The following is a 17,581-nucleotide window of genomic DNA, read 5'->3' as shown; positions in this document are numbered from 1 at the left end:
CCACAAACGGCTAATGAGCAAAACCGCATCTCTCCATTAGCACCCTGGCGCTAGTCACCGCTAAAATTAGCGCAGAGGGCACAACACCAAACAGCTGCGAGAAAGGACTTTACTCGGGAGGCTTCCAGTGAGTCACTTTACTCCTAGAACAGCAGTTCATACTGTATCTGAAGAGAGTCCTTGCCTCCAACGAGGCACAAAAAAGACGCATGCGCAGACAGAAAGGCCCTGATGCACATGTGAAACATGGAAATGCCCCTAACAGAATGAAGTAATATGCGTAGGCAGTCATGTACGGTTTCATTTCAACTCTAACCCCCTTGCCTAGCATTATATCAGTAGTGTGAGCAGGAATTATTGGGTGGACAAGTCAGGTAAACAACAGCAAGGTGGCCCTAACTGATAATTGTTTAGCACAGTAACATCATCTGTCCAATATACTAGCCTCCAAAACAAATGCAGGAAATAGATCTTGAGACACTACTGGTTTTCCGCCGTAATCACTAGAACTCACTTGAGTTTAAGATGTTTCCGACTGAGAGAATGAAGGTGTGATGTGTGCAGCAATTAACTCACACAAATTGGTCCAATTGGACAGTGGCAGTCATTAAACAATTGTGTAAAAACATAATTGTTTAAACGTTGTGTTGGAGACGGAGAGTTTATTTCACATAAACGTTTATAGATTTTAATTAAACTTCAAAGGAAGATATTTTCGAACACCACATTGCCTTTGGAATGGCAAAGCACAGCTATTGCTTATCAGTGAAGGGTCAAGAGACACATATGGTAAGCACAGCTACAATACATTCAAATGTGCACGTGTTAAAATGTCAGTTTCTGCATTACTACCTGTATCTATCATCTTATTTTCTGTCTCATTAAGATGCTACTTTATTTCAATAATCACAAATCCCTTACATAAATGTTAATGACCTTCCAAACATAGGTAATGAAGATGGTGCTTTAGTACTTGTTATAGGAATGCATAATTGAAATACAATTAAAAGTACCCAAGAAAGTCTTCAATAAAGGAACGCAGAGTGAATAATGTAGATATTATTCAAAACCCTAGGAATCCAGGCTTAGACACACAGCGCCACCTCATAACATTTTCTGCTTTAAACTGTTGGATTTAATATGCTATATGCTAAACATTGCACAGCACTTAATCCACCCACTACACTTTATGTCCATCAATTAGCCGCTCTGCATAATGTCTTACGTCACTGCTGTAGGAATAAATGTCTTATTTTAGTCAGCGATCGGTAAGGTGGGCCATCTTTAAGGTGTGCACCGTTATTTTTTATGTTTTAACTAATTATTTTATTCTTTGTCCCTCCGCACACCAATTCTGTCTTCCTGTGTCTTCCCATCTGACCCACCAGGAAAGATGACCACATTTAAAACAAGTAGAAAAACTTCATTTATAAATGAGCGAGCTTTTAGGCAAGCTCAACGCACATCAGCCTGTGTCCCAGTTACTCTCTGCCTCTCATTTTTACACTATGGACTGTCCCCTCATACGATTTCATCGTATGTCTCCCACTCCCGTGTCCTTTCAGGAGATTGTCCTCTGTCTCTTCTTTCACACTCATTGCCATGTTGATACATTCTCCAACAGTATGTCCCCTTTCTCCACCCATACCAAACTCCACCACACCCCATATTGCTGCATCTACACTTCACATCTGAGAGAGCCACCGACTCTCAGACTCATGGAAATTCTGCCGCAGCCTCTGGAGACGTTACTGCTGCTTTCTAAGCAATCTTCACACATCTTCACAAAAGTCACATATGAGCAAACATACGTTAGCATACATGTTTATGCCAAATACCTCAAGTTACAGACTGAAACAGTCACAAAGTGTAATTCCAACAGGAGCAAGTTAAAATGGAGAGCATTCAGAAATTCACACACACACACACACACACACACACACACACACACACACACACACACACACACACATATGTACACAGACACACATCATTCCTTTATCCTGTCACGCAACATGGCTGCTGACACTCATGCCTGTCAAAACACTGACAGAAGAAGAGCGTGTGACAAGTCAAGCTGCCTTCAGACAGCTGGGGCACTACACTACCAGAGAGAAAGAGGAATAGATATTATTTGTAATTCTTTCAAAATAAGAGCCTAAGTATTGTCAACACAAGCCTCAAAATCCACTGACCTGTGGTTTCCAGAAAATACACTACCAGAAAAATATTCTTAAGCCACATGACCTGGTGCCAAACACAAACTATTGATTACATGATTTGCATAAGGAACAGATTCAGTTAAATGCATCCTGACATACAACCAGGGTCTAGTAAATAAAACTTCCTCCCAGAGCTTCCCTAATGAGACCTGAGTACGGTGACGTATGACATGACGTTATTGTACAACTTGGCACTTGAATCAACAACTTGGCACTTAAATCTTGTTCATATTGACTTGAAAGTCTAACTGAATCTTTAAAGGAGAAGTGAATGTTTCCTACACTGCAGAGCCCTGGAGCTGACGGGTAAGAATTTCCGTTGTTCAAAAACATAGTGGATATATATGATATATATACTGTATATATTTGGAAGGTAGACAGGGACGTGTTGCTTTGGCAGCTCTTGTAAGGTTAATTGCCACTTACCTCGGTGAGGTGTGGGTTGGGGTTGAAGCCGCACTGGTTGCAGACAGTCGCGCGACACTGGGTGCACTTGTTGAAGTTGGGCGACCCGTCGGCACTGGTCAGCTCCGTGGTGTTGCAGATCGGGCACAGCTTGCTGCTGGGCATGGGCGCAATCTGGGGGACTGAGTACGGCGAGCTGGGCGCGCTGCCCCGGTCAGGAGACACGGAGGGGGACCGGCCCGATCGCCCCCCACCGGTGCCACTGAAGTCCACCTGCAGGTTGCGTCTGGAGGCGTGCTGACCGGGACCGTGGTCGCCTGCCGTGCCTTGGGATGAGGCTTGAGTCTGAGATTGAGGGGTGGGCGAGGATCTGGGGCTGTCGTGGGTGGCCAGTCGGTAGGGGTCTCCTCGTCCTGACACGCCTCCCGCACCACCTGTGCCACCTGTGCCCCGTGCTCCACCTGTCCCAGCACCACTGGTAGGCCCGTAGCTTATTTTGGGACTTGAGGGTGTTCCAGACAGTCTGAGACAGATGGACAAAAAAAGACATCATCGTATTCAGCCGTACTTTCCAGTTTAGCTTACTAGACTGTCATCAATAGTCCAGTCACCATTTGTGAATCACTGATTCGATATCTGATTCACTGCATCTCTGTCATGCAGTGTACAGACAGAGAATACACAGTCAAGACTAATTAAGTGTGTGTGTGTGTGTGTGTGTGTGTGTGTGTGTGTGTGTGTGTGTGTGTGTGTGTGTGTGTGTGTGGGTGTGTGTGTGTGTGTGTGCGGGTAGCTAGCCTACTCACACACGTGGTGTTGATGTAACATACAGGGTAGTGTTTTAAAAGTCTTGTGTACTCAAGACACTGCAGTGGACTGATGCTCTATTTCCCAGACTGTGCAGGTGAAGGTTCTAATGCAAAAAAAAGATATAAAAGCTACAACGCATTGTCTTTTGGCTAAAACTACTTGAAGGAGGCTCCCACGCTATCTGCATCAGCACGTCTTTGACTGGGTGAGAAGCGAACATGAGTCATGTTACCACACTTACTTCATGCGCTAAACAAGCACCTTCCATAACAACGTCGGGGTCCCTAGTGACATTTTCATTGAAAAGGAAACTAAGCTAAAATTAAACTAACAGCTTCTTAAGTCAAAAATACAACATGCAGGCTAGTCAACACGTTATTCAAATTTATTTTGCCCTTGGCCCTAAATTGCTACCTAAAATAAAGGTATCCAGAAATAAGGCAAGAGTGAATACACCATTTTATTAAGAGGTCACTGAAGCAGCCTTGAGCCTGTGATGCTATTGCATCACCCAGGTGAGACACAGAATGACTCAACAGTGGAAAAAAACCTCTCACACTGTCTGTGGCTGTAGATGCTGTAACTTCCTCTCCGAACTCCCCATGCTGGGAGGGGAAATGAAAGTGAACCAGTGAACGTGAGGTCTTGGCTGTTAGCCTATTAGTAATAGTAGTACAGTCTTCGTAGGAGTCCATGACTCCTGGTGGGGTTCAGTGTGTTAGAAGAGGAGATTATTCCTGCAGACGTCTAACAAAAGGACTGTTGTTGCTGTTGGGAGTTTTTAGCTTCCAAAGAAGAAGTACTTTCAAAAAATGGTAATTGTCCATATTTTCATTTACACAATGCCCCACAAGGAGAGTGAAACATCTGGACACAATCTTTCTACATCTCTCTCTCTCTCTCCCTCTCTCTCTCTCTCTCCCTCTCTCTCTCTCTCTCTCTCTCTCTCTCTCTCTCTCTCTCACACACACACACACACACACATTCAAGACATATAATTATACATTCATTCTTTTTAGACATTATTACTACTACGTTTTATGGTAACAACAATATAATAAACTAACGTGCACACTGTTTACCAGCCTGTATTATTACCAGGAGGAATATTCATCAGCATTGCCGAGGTTGTAAATGTCCACACAAATCTCTTTGAATACTTTTTTCCTTGTTCTATAATTGAATTCTAATAACTAAAGTGAAAATTTTTATTTACAAAAGTAAAAATAACAATTTTCTCATGAATAACCTCCATTAAACAAGGTAGCTGTAAGACATTTTAATAATGATGATCAGTGTGTGACCAAGGGGTAACATGCCTTACATTACTATAGACATTCAAATAGTGCGTTTTTTTTTTCACTGCAAGTTTTTCATCACATAAATGTTTTGTCACACACAAACCATCTGGATGTGTGGCAGGTAAACCGCTTGATGTGTGTAGTCAGTGCTGGGGACGTGTAGCTGTTAGTAAAACTGAGTATACTGAGGGAGAGAGAGAGTGTTAAAGAGCCACTCACTGCTACAGTGTGTCACGCTGGCATTTCAAAACCTACAACAGCAACATGAGCAACTAGCAATACATATACACACTCACACACACACACACGCAATACACTAGCAACACTAGCAATACATATACACACTCACACACACACACGCAATACACTAGCAACACTAGCAATACATATACACACTCACACACACACACGCAATACACTAGCAACACTAGCAATACATATACACACTCACACACACACGCAATACACTAGCAACACTAGCAATACATATACACACTCACACACACACACGCAATACACTAGCAACACTAGCAATACATATACACACACACACACACGCAATACACTAGCAACACTAGCAATACATATACACACTCACACACACACACGCAATACACTAGCAACACTAGCAATACATATACACACTCACACACACACACACGCAATACACTAGCAACACTAGCAATACATATACACACTCACACACACACACGCAATACACTAGCAACACTAGCAATACATATACACACTCACACACCCACACGCAATACACTAGCAACACTAGCAATACATATACACACTCACACACACACGCGCAATACACTAGCAACACTAGCAATACATATACACACTCACACACACACGCAATACATATACACACTCACACACACACACGCAATACACTAGCAATACATATACACACACACGCAATACACTAGCAATACATATACACACTCACACACACACACGCAATACACTAGCAACACTAGCAATACATATACACACACAAACACACACACACTCTTTCTTTCATATGTACATATGCACAACCACACACAGCAGTGCACGAGTCATTGAGTTCAGGCAGAATGGTGTTAAAATAACTCCTTCCCCTGTAAACTGACCCAATCTCTCCTTCTTTCTCTCTCTCATGTCACATTTATCCAAAATTGAGTTTCTTCGCCAGCTCTTACCTGAATGCTTTTCAGTCACAGTTATCACTGCAGATACCATTAGTGTTTTAGTGAGGCAGACGATTCTCTATCATACGAACACACACACACACACACACACACACACACACACACACACACACACACACATAGGCTCATGACAGAATCAAACTAGCTTCTACTCAGCTGCCATTTACAAGCTGGGCCTGTCTTGCTTTAAACAGCTTCTGTTCTTTGTGTTAGCCATAAACAGCTCTCTGAAAAGGCTAGATGCGACAACTGTCAGTCATTCAATGAAGCCCCCCCCCTCACCCTACCACACCCTACCTCACCCCACCAAATGGGCACGGGGTGGAGCTTCTGGACTTCATGGTCTTCATCATCGTAGCACCACACAAGCAGTCAGGAGTTGGATGTGACATGACCAAAATCACGCAGAGCTGAGCCATGGGGACCGTGTGGGGGATGTGTGGGGGCCACGTGGGGTAGAGGTCTGCGTGGTAATCCCGCGGGTCCCGTCAGAATATCTTGCGGCGCGGGACAGAATTTAATTGTTACTGGTGGGAGCGGGAGTTGAATTAGTCCAGGCGATGTGGGAGCGGGACCGCATATACATGTAGAAAAATCCCGCAAATTAATAGTCTAGAAAATTATAATAATAACAACGGAGATGGAAATCGTCTACCATTTGCTTGTTGTGATAGATATCAGAAAGTGTTGGTGTACGTCACCTGACGACATGTGTTTGGACTGTGGTAAGAAATGGGACAGCGCGATCCATCAATATATTGCTTTTTTAATAAATACATAAGAAAATTTCAAGTACTAAATTTAATTAATTCAATTCATATTAGGATTGCGGGCGGGGGGCGACAGAAATGTGTATGTGGCGGGCGGGTGCGGGATTAAAACAAGCAATTTTTTGGCGGGAGCGGGTGGGAGCGGGATTAAAACAAGCGGGAGCGGGATTAAAAAAGCAGTCCCGCGCAGACCTCTAACGTGGGGCCACAGAGGAGGGTGAATGAAGCAGGAGACGGCAGGTGCCTGTCGCACCTTTTGACTTAAAGTTGTTATGGCAACTAAGGGCAACCAAACGGGCATTGTACTTCGAGAAAAATTCAAGAGACGTGTGCAGCTTTTATTGTGGGGGTATATCATATTAACCACACCTGTTTTCTGAGGATAAAATGCCCCCAATCACTTTCCTTAGGTATAATTCAGAGCTAAGGCTATAAACTTCATGAGATTTCTTGCTCCCAGCAACCAATGTGTTATTGTGACTTACTTAGAAACAGCAACAAGGTTCTTTGATTGTAGACAGAATGATCCAAAAACATACCTATAACTGGCTTTACAAAAGACTCCTTACTTGTTCATGGTTTAATGGAAACAGTAAATAGTTTAATTAATTTTTAAGTGTGTACTGTTATTTAAGCTAGCTGTTTTGAGGCCCCTGAAGAGTGAGCTAGTCCACTGAAGAGTGAGCTAGTCTCCTGAAGAGTGAGCTAGTCTTTATTTAGTTAATTGAAAAATGTTTGCTGTAGCAAAACATCTTTTGTTTTTATTGTTATTATAAATCAGTTTGACAGACATTTCTAATGTTTGTGTGTATTTAATCACATCAAACACAAACACACACACACACACACACACACACACACACATTTGACAATCTTTTTACAGCCTAACGAAATTTATGTGCTCTTCCTTGAAAAGACTTCCTTCCCAAAATGTGTCTGTGTCACGTGTTAAGATTATTAGGACTTTAGGAAATGAGTTTACTGTATGTACACATACAAGAATGGTTGTGTAAACATATAAAGAGTCAGAGACAGAGAGATCGAAAGACTATTATGATTTGACAGTTTGTATCCATAGTAGCATTATATAAAAAGTTGTAGAGTTGAGTGACAGTTGATTGACACAAATTACTGCTTAGCATTTTGTTTTGAAATCCAGAGAAAAGGGATATTTATGATGTCATCCTTTGAATATACTTATTTGTAATATTTTGATATGCCTAATATGACATTTTTGTATTGTTGGCATTTATATGATCAGACTGACAGAAAAAGACAAATTAAAAAAGACATTTTTGGTTGTTTGGTGGTTGACTACATTGCTAATTCATGATGACAAATAGCACTATATGACTGCATTATATAATTCAACACTTGGACAAATAATGACATTTTTTCTTCACATTTTTTTACATTTAATATTATCATCTCTGGTAATACCAGCAGCCATTTAAGGCTGAGTTGAGCAACCAAGAGAATCATTCTGTTTAATGGGAGATCTGCGGATCTGAGATCTTCTCTTCAGTCTCCAAGTGTCTTCCCCATGAAACAGCTGCCAAAACACTCGCAGAACGGCGTATTTCATGCTACTTGTAGTAAGAGGAATTCATTTGCAATGCAGAGACTGGCAACGTGATGGCACAGCTGATATCAACAGTGCTTTTCTTCTCATAGAAGTTGCATCTTCGCGGCCAGATCGAATGCTTCATTTGTATTTATCTGTGAACAGATATGAGCTCGTTTTGGACTTGGTGGCAGCCCTGGAGTAATGTTGGTGTGGTTAGCTCGGCCACAAGGGCCACTGCACACATGATTATGAAGGCTTCCATGGGTAGATAGGAGGTTCTTCATCTCCCGTTAGCTACATAATAACTAGGTAGGAGGTTCTTCATCTCCCGTTAGCTACATAATAACTAGATAGGAGGTTCTTCATCTCCCGTTAGCTACATAATAACTAGGTAGGAGGTTCTTCATCTCCCGTTAGCTACATAATAACTAGATAGGAGGTTCTTCATCTCCCGTTAGCTACATAATAACTAGGTAGGAGGTTCTTCATCTCCCGTTAGCTACATAATAACTAGGTAGGAGGTTCTTCATCTCCCGTTAGCTACATAATAACTAGATAGGAGGTTCTCATCTCCCGTTAGCTACATAATAATAATAATAATAATAATAATAATTTCCACTTCTATAGCGCCTTTCAAAGTACCCAAGGACGCTGTACAGAGAAATACAAAAAACAAAAACACAGACAAGAACAGACAATAAAAAAGAAAAAAGAAAATCCCATAGAACAGACCTAAGTTGAGGAAGTTGTGAGAAAATGTTGATTAAATAGGTGGGTCTTTAGTTGAGCCTTGAATGCGTTAAGAGATGGTAAGAGACGGAGGGAGAGGGGAAGAGAGTTCCAGAGAGTAGGAGCCGCCACACTGAAAGATCGACCACCCATGGTGCTTAACTTGAATCTAGGAACAACTAAGAGTCCAGTGTCAGATGACCGAAGCCGGTGAGTGGGGGCATAGCGGTGCAAAAGATTAGCCAGATATATGGGAGCCAAACCAGAGAGTGCTTTGAAAGTAAGTACTAGAATTTTGTACTGGATACGGAGACTTATCGGAAGCCAATGAAGACGCTCTAAGACAGGTGTTATATGGTCGTACTTCCTTGACTGGGTCAGAACACGAGCAGCAGCATTCTGAACAGTCTGAAGGGACCGAAGAGACTTAGAGGGAAGACCATAGAAGAGAGAGTTGCAGTAGTCTAGTTTGGAAGTGATGAGAGCATGAACCAAGGTTTCAGCAGATGTAGGAGACAGAAATGAGCGTAGGCGGGAGATATTGCGGAGTTGAAGGAAGGCTGATTTAGTGAGTGAACGTATCTGAGGTTCGAATGAAAGAGTCGGATCAAACAGAACCCCAAGATTACGTGCAACAGGTGATGATTTGACCGGCAAACCAGCAACAGTAAGTGATGTATTGGCAAGGGGAAGGGCCATAGACTTAGTGCCAATAATAAGAAACTCAGTCTTATGGGCATTTAATAAAAGAAAATTGGCATGTAGCCACAGGTTGAGGTCAGATATACATTTAGTGATGGATGGGGGTGGGAAAGGTGCATGAGGCTTAAAGCTGAGATAAAGCTGAGTGTCATCAGCATAGAGATGGTATTTTAATCCATACTGTCGTAACAACTCACCGAGTGGCAGAATATAAATAGTAAAAAGCAGTGGTCCTAGCACTGAGCCCTGAGGAACACCCTGAGCAACCGGAGCTAAATCAGATTTACTATTACCCAAGCGTATAAACTGACGCCTATCCGAGAGGTATGAAGTGAACCAAGAAATAACGGTGCCAGAAAACCCAAGATCACGGAGCCGTGAGAGCAGTATTGAATGATTGACTGTATCGAAGGCAGCAGTGAGATCGAGGAGTAGAAGAAGAGAGGCATGGCCATTATCAGAGGAGAGAAGAAGGTCATTTAGCACATAAACAAGGGCAGTCTCAGTGCTGTGCTGAGCACGGAAACCAGACTGGAAAATATCAAAAAGATTATTGGAAGACATGTACTGGAGTAGTTGGGAGGCCACCACACTAGATAATAACTAGATAGGAGGTTCTTCATCTCCCGTTAGCTACATAATAACTAGATAAGAGGTTCTTCATCTCCTGTTAGCTACATAATAACTAGATAGGAGGTTCTCATCTCCCGTTAGCTACATAATAACTAGATAAGAGGTTCTTCATCTCCCGTTAGCTACATAATAACTAGATAGGAGGTTCTTCATCTCCCGTTAGCTACATAATAACTAGATAGGAGGTTCTTCATCTCCCGTTAGCTACATAATAACTAGATAGGAGGTTCTCATCTCCCGTTAGCTACATAATAACTAGATAGGAGGTTCTCATCTCCCGTTAGCTACATAATAACTAGATAGGAGGTTCTTCATCTCCCGTTAGCTACATAATAACTAGATAGAAGGTCCTTCATCTCCCGTTAGCTACATAATAACTAGATAAGAGGTTCTTCATCTCCTGTTAGCTACATAATAACTAGATAGGAGGTTCTCATCTCCCGTTAGCTACATAATAACTAGATAAGAGGTTCTTCATCTCCCCTTAGCTACATAATAACTAGATAGGAGGTTCTCATCTCCCGTTAGCTACATAATAACTAGATAGGAGGTTCTCATCTCCCGTTAGCTACATAATAACTTGGTAGGAGGTTCTCACCTCCTATTAGCTACATAATAACTAGTTTGTTGTATCTGCAGATGTCTGAAGGCTCTTCTCACCTGGAAAAGTTGCTCAAGAATAAAGAACATGGAGGGCAATAAATAATGATGTAGAGAACATTTGATTGGAGGCAATGATGACAACTGCCCCCAACTGCAATTGGAGGCAATTATGACAACAATTCTGTTTATCCAAATTGATAGTACACTTCAGATGGCCATGTATGTGTGTCCCAATATCCAGATGTGAAGTTAGCGTTTAATAGAAAGGTCTTAATTACATTACTTCTATGATATTTCCAACATGAACAAATATCAGAGACCCAGAGCCATGTGAGCATATTGATTTAGCTCATCATTATGGTGATTGATTGCTTAGATCATTGTTGTTGCTTATATTTATTTTAATGTTTTAAATGTCCTATTGACAAAAAAAACTAACATTTTGCTGTATAGATTTTAGTCCTGTGATTTTGGATTCTTATTGCAAATTGTTATTGCTATTGTCTTGAAGTCATATTTGGGTTTGGCATTTGAATATGGGCTATACTGGTATAACACTAATCCAAGTGCAGCCTCTGAAAGCCATTGATACTTAGCGGTGAATACTCAGTCTCTCTCTAATAATAGTTTGTTGTGCTATAATGGTTTGGGGGACCATGGCAAATGTTTATTGTGTAGTTAATTGGGTATGTATTTATTATTTCCAATACCTCCTTGACATCTGCGAGTTACACTTTTACATCTACTGTTTAAAACGAATTACAGTGATGAGAATACATGTTTTACAATATATACACTTGCACTGGGAAATTGCAAAAAAAAGTAAATTAAATTCCTACAAACACACACAGATCTTTCTATTTTATACACTAGGATGACGTAATTTTATATGAACTGTTTTGGTAATGGCCATTATAGCATTTGTATATAGAGGACAGAGAATGAATCATTGTTAGATTCTTTACTTCAGAAAAGGCCAGTACAGGTTGCTCAGTCATCCTTTGTCAACTAAATTAGTGTGCACTTACAACCAGAAAATGAGGGCTAGCCAGTCCCTGCAACTCAACATCAAAGTATGTCCTGCTACCCATTAAATCAATGACCAAGAAATGATGTCTAGAAGTCTGTGGTAGCTCTACCAGATGGCCTTCATCTCCATATAGAAGAAAAAAACATTCACGTAAAAACTAAAATAATAAAAATGTGAGGTTCTCATATGGAAATGACATTGAGTCTGACCACTAGCCAATGGGTAAGAACCCTACAAACAGAAATACCTTAGTGTTCTATGACTGTTTCCTGATTTTAGAATTTTTGACTCAACAAGCATTCATATACATACACTATAGTTGGCTCCGCCCACTCCCCACCCCCTGGTTTACATTAGTTGTTGCTGTTGAGTGTGTGAGCTGCCACAGTTATCTTTGACCATCTGGTCAATAGCCTGTGGTGTTACAACATGCTTATAGCATTTTCTCAAATGTGCCAGGGGATAGCAGGTGGATATTTACCGTCAGCAATGGTGAACTGCTAGACATGCTGTGTTTTAAATACATTTTTCTGTGTATATAATGCAGCTTATACTGAAGGATGCAGTATATTCTACATTCTCTGATGCAAAGCAACATTACATTAGCCACCATTCTACACTGTTATCATGTTTTTACATAGCTCCTAGCCATCAGGGTTTTAGTACCACTAATTTCTAGATATGTTCTAAGTTTGGTACTGTGGGTATCTGAGAGTTGCTGGCAGATGCTGGCCATGGTGCTGAAATGATATGGTGCTGAAACGATAGCTTCCCCAGTGTTGTAGTGGATGGGAAAATGTGTCGGCAGGGGAAATCTCAGCTCTGGAAACAACACAGCTTCCCAAGTTCAGTAGTGTAATAGCTACAACATGTATTTAGGTCATTTCTTTAGAAAATATAAAATAAAGATAAAGAAACCAAACAGATCCTTCTCTTGATCAATAGTATCATGGTCTAGGCTAACCTATAATTCAATAAAATCTATACCATGCATACATTCTCAGAAAAACACTGAATATTGTAATTACTGTAATACTGTCTTTTATTATTGTCATATTTTCATGGGCTTGTGCTTGATTTGACCACATTTATACACATTAAGTTAGATGAGAAGATGCACTAGATGCTCCACATTATGTAATTTAATGTCTCATATACTCATAATTGCTGTTATTCTGCTTATCTTCACAGACCCACATATGTGGACATAATGCAGACAGTAATTACCACATGTCTGCCCTGACTGTTTGCCTTACCTGTTTTATTCCCTTGGGATTGAAGTCCCCACTAACTGCAGTACCAGCAAAATGCAGGCAAACTGCAGTACCATCTCATTTCCATCTTTGGGCAGTGTTTACATTGATATAATTGACAATAATAACTGACAATTTGGCACTAAATATGAATAATAAATCCAAGTCTACATATTAGATGTTTAGTGTGACAGTCCAAAGAATATCCGTTATAATACAAATAGAAAGGCCAGAAGCTGAGCTGTATTTGGTTGAATTCAGGGACCAGGGCCTTTTATAAATCTCCACTCAGCATGTGAAACTCTAGAGAGGCCTTAGAGCTATCAGCCACACCTCCATTAACAACAGTCCTTCTGGTGGACACTCTATTTTTGCAGCGATGAACCTAAAACATCTTTCTCCCCCACAGTGGACATCAGACAAGCTCAGAACTCTATGGCTGATGACAATAGTAATCTATATATTTTTTTCCTCATAATATAACACCCTTTAACCTTCCAACAAGGAATTTGTGTATTTGAAGGCCAGCATATTTGGTCTTGCAAATAAAAATGACAATGTAAATGCTTTTGTAATATGGGGTTGTTGGTGGCAAACTATTCACTATCTCTATCTCTCTCTGTGTGTGTCTCTCTCTCTCCTTTCTACACACATACACACATACTTCTGGCATGATTAACAGCGGCATTCGTACTCCCGACACAATCATAGGCTGATTATCAAGGGCAGTCAGGAGTCATTACCAACGTGAATACCATGTCACGGTTGGGGGTTAATCTATGGGGGACTTGAGTGTTTAAAACGGACTCGGTGCTCGTGTGTGATTTTCATCTTTTACGGATATTCACACGCAGCGCGTCCGGTGTCCAGATCAATTTTGTCTCCATCTGCCGATCAACGCCAAATTATTTATTCTCGCGTTTTCTCTCACAAGCGTGATTTGTTCTCATTACCGGAAAAAAACAGGTGCATGGACCGGAGGGGGTGGGGGGGGGGTGTATTACGACTACATTCTGACAAATATGTTTCGCATCTTTGTCCGTTAAACAGGCCATGTGTTAAAACGTATTTCTACACTTATGCATATTTTGGCATATTCTGGTTACGTTATGACTGAATGCAAATATTATGTACAACGGGCTAGCGCTCGTGCGTGATAGGGAGGGGGCGAAACGTGACGAGCCAGCGCGAGCGTGAGCAAACACGTTGCACGTGATTCTGAAGGTTCACATGGATGAATTTAATGACGTCTTAATGTAAATGAAGTGCAGGCTTTCCTTTACACATACGTGTATGAGGAAATAAGGCTCTCGAACTAGGTTGAACAAAAACGATTTTTGAATTTCCAAATGCACACATTACGGGGAAGTAGACTATATACGCCCTACATATATGGAGATGTGAACTGGCGGGTCCCTAAATCCCTTTATATGTGGGCTTTCACTATTTCAATTACAGCTGATAAATTAACGAGTTATAAAAACGTGGGAGCTCGGTTGTCGTTGCTGACAGTAATAGATGGGGGAGGAGCTGTGTTATATTGTATAAGACTATAGAATATATAGGCCCGATTATATTCAGGACACAGAAAATATTGCTTTAAAAAAATTAATGCTAAATTACACACTGAATAATTATAGACACCAGTGGAGATGATACTTTCAACTATGAACAGAAGATGGAAATGTTTTACAACGGAATATCGTTAAGCACGGTGGCAGAACTAACCATATCTCTCATTCACGCGTACGCTACGCGCGCGCACGCCCTCACACACGTACAAACACACACACACACACACATACACACACACACACACATGCACGCATCATCTTTAAAATCTATCCTCATGCGGAAATGTTTCAACTGAAACACTGTCCTCGGTTTGTCGTCGACGCCTATTACGTGGTTTTCAGATCTCTCATCGCATTATTTGCGAGGATGTGCGGTATATGTACACATTTAGCTTTTTGCGGGCAGTAAAACCCGCAGCGTGTAGAAAGAATGTGAATGGCATCCGTATTACAAGCTCTCACGGTTGAGAGCATCGTGCAAGCGTAATTCATTCGTCAGAGCGATATACGAGGAAGTGACATTTAGATTAACCATAACCATAACTACATATGAATATTACAAAGCGCGTGACGCTGTCGCATCCAGGCGTAGGTCGTTTTTTCGAGCGCTAGCATCATATGATACACCATCATAATAAACTTGACACATATATGCACGTTTTTTTCACCTCTCGGTGTTGTCCATCAGTGTTATGTCTCGGCCATTACATATATAATAGTAGGTAAGGGTCCCATCTTACCTGTTCATACTCGCCCCGGGTCCCATAGCTGCTCCACCCCCGGCCGCTGCACCATTCACGGGCTTGATTAGCTGTCCAGAGCTCGGTGGTGCTGAAACGGATCCTGGGGCTCCCGCCATCCCAACCACGGAGCCTCCTTCCCCGCCTTCGAGGCTGGCTTCGTTACCCATCGCCTCGTTTTACAGCGACCGAAGGAGGTCGACTATTCACTAACGATTATCAGTAGTCTTCTAATATGTATATTTTAAAACCGCTAGCGGACTCAACGATGCTCGTCTTCCGCCATCATCCCCCTAAGATCAAGAGACCTGCGTTGAGCACGCGCATAACCGGGCGCGAGCTAGAACGAGCGAGTTGGGGTGGGAGGGGATGCTGTGGGTCGCGAGACGATCACGCGCTGACGCCCGTCAACTACAGTACTCACGTGTTCAATAAAGAGACAGGATGCGTGCACCTCTTAAGCCTACGCTGAGAATAATGCAGAGGAAAAGGGCTCGAGACTAAATTCAGTATGTGCTGAGCGCTCTCGCCGATGAAATTGCACTAAAAACATCAAAGAAGGGTCGTGGTCGTGGGGAGTGTACACATTAGTGCATACATAGGAACTGCCAAACAGTGACAACTAACAACTACTTTTAAAAGTCACTTCTAGTGTTCTTAAATGGTTCTTAAGAGAGCCATTTGATTTTGCATATTATCATTCGAAAACGAAGAATATTTTAGCCATCAAAGCAGTTTATGTGTCTATGTCTGAAAAGCCAATAGACTGAAACTACTACAACAGTAGGCTATTGTAACAGGTCTAGATTTAGTGTAGTACATGTTCATAACAACAAGATTGCAAGTTTAACTAAGTACAAATGCTCTAAGAAATAATTTATAATTGATATAATTGCCAGTCTAAATTAAGGGGACCTCAGTTGGTACATCGCCTATGTTGTGACAAATACACGTCTTTGTGTTAAGCCACGATATGTGAATTTTTTATTAGTTCACCTCAAAAGACAATATATATTATTATCATATATTATCACCATTACGCCTCTTTCAGTACCAAGATGATGACAAGCATGGGAAACCAAGTCATATTTTCTTTTGAAGTTGTTTAGGGTTTCACTCTGTTGGAATCAGTCCCACCCCCTACATCTCCCATCAGCCCCTACATCCCCCATCAGCCCCTACATCTCCCATCAGCCCCTACATCCCCCATCAGTCTCTACATCTCCCATCAGCCCCTACATCTCCCATCAGCCCCTACATCCCCCATCAGCCCCTACATCTCCCATCAGCCCCTACATCCCCCATCAGCCCCTACATCCCCATCATCCCCTACATCCCCCATCAGCCCCTACATCCCCCATCAGCCCCTACGTCTCCCATCAGCCCCTACATCTCCCATCAGCCCCTACATCTCCCATCAGCCCCTACATCTCCCATCATCCCCTACATCTCCCATCAGCCCCTACATCCCCCATCAGCCCCTACATCCCCCATCAGCCCCTACGTCTCCCATCAGCCCCTACATCTCCCATCAGCCCCTACATCTCCCATCATCCCCTACATATCCCATCATCCCCTACATCTCCCATCAGCCCCTACATCCCCCATCAGCCCCTACATCCCCCATCAGCCCCTACATCTCCCATCAGCCCCTACATCCCCCAACACCTGTCTGCCCACACACACACACACACACACCCACAAACACACACACACACACCCACGCACACACACACACCCACAAACACACACACACCCATACACACACACACACACACACACACACCCACACACACACACACCCACAAACACACACACCCACACACACACACACACCCACACACACACACACACACACACACCCACACACACACACACACACACACCCACACACACACACACCCACACACACACACACACACACACACAGGAGTGTGCTCCTTCGGCCTCCTCTGCAGATCTGTTTGATGCAACAAGCTCCACAAGGCTAAAGCCAAAGATGAGGAAACACCTCTGAAGCGCTGACAGGTTCTCAAAGAG

General features: G+C 42.2%; 1 protein-coding gene across 2 annotated transcripts in view; it reads right to left on the bottom strand.

Moving 5' to 3' along the window:
* The window catches only part of bsna (bassoon presynaptic cytomatrix protein a), a 103,422-nt gene extending 87,490 nt beyond the window's left edge, over window positions 1–15,932 (bottom strand). The window contains exons 1-2 of one of the 2 annotated variants that reach the window (XM_077003013.1): window positions 15,542–15,932; window positions 2,649–3,150 (exon numbers count right to left, since the gene is read on the bottom strand). In XM_077003013.1, coding sequence (XP_076859128.1) covers window positions 2,649–3,150; window positions 15,542–15,711 — 672 coding nt within the window. In that variant the 5' untranslated portion in view covers window positions 15,712–15,932. The remainder of the gene's footprint in view (window positions 1–2,648; window positions 3,151–15,541) is intronic. The other variant, XM_077003014.1, reaches the window with a different exon arrangement.
* Between the last annotated feature and the right edge of the window lie 1,649 nt (window positions 15,933–17,581).

The sequence above is a fragment of the Brachyhypopomus gauderio genome, chromosome 4 (genome assembly GCF_052324685.1).
Source record: "Brachyhypopomus gauderio isolate BG-103 chromosome 4, BGAUD_0.2, whole genome shotgun sequence".
NCBI classification, from domain to species: domain Eukaryota; kingdom Metazoa; phylum Chordata; class Actinopteri; order Gymnotiformes; family Hypopomidae; genus Brachyhypopomus; species Brachyhypopomus gauderio.
Note: the sequence above shows the minus strand (reverse complement) of the source record. Positions and strands in the feature narration are given on the sequence as shown.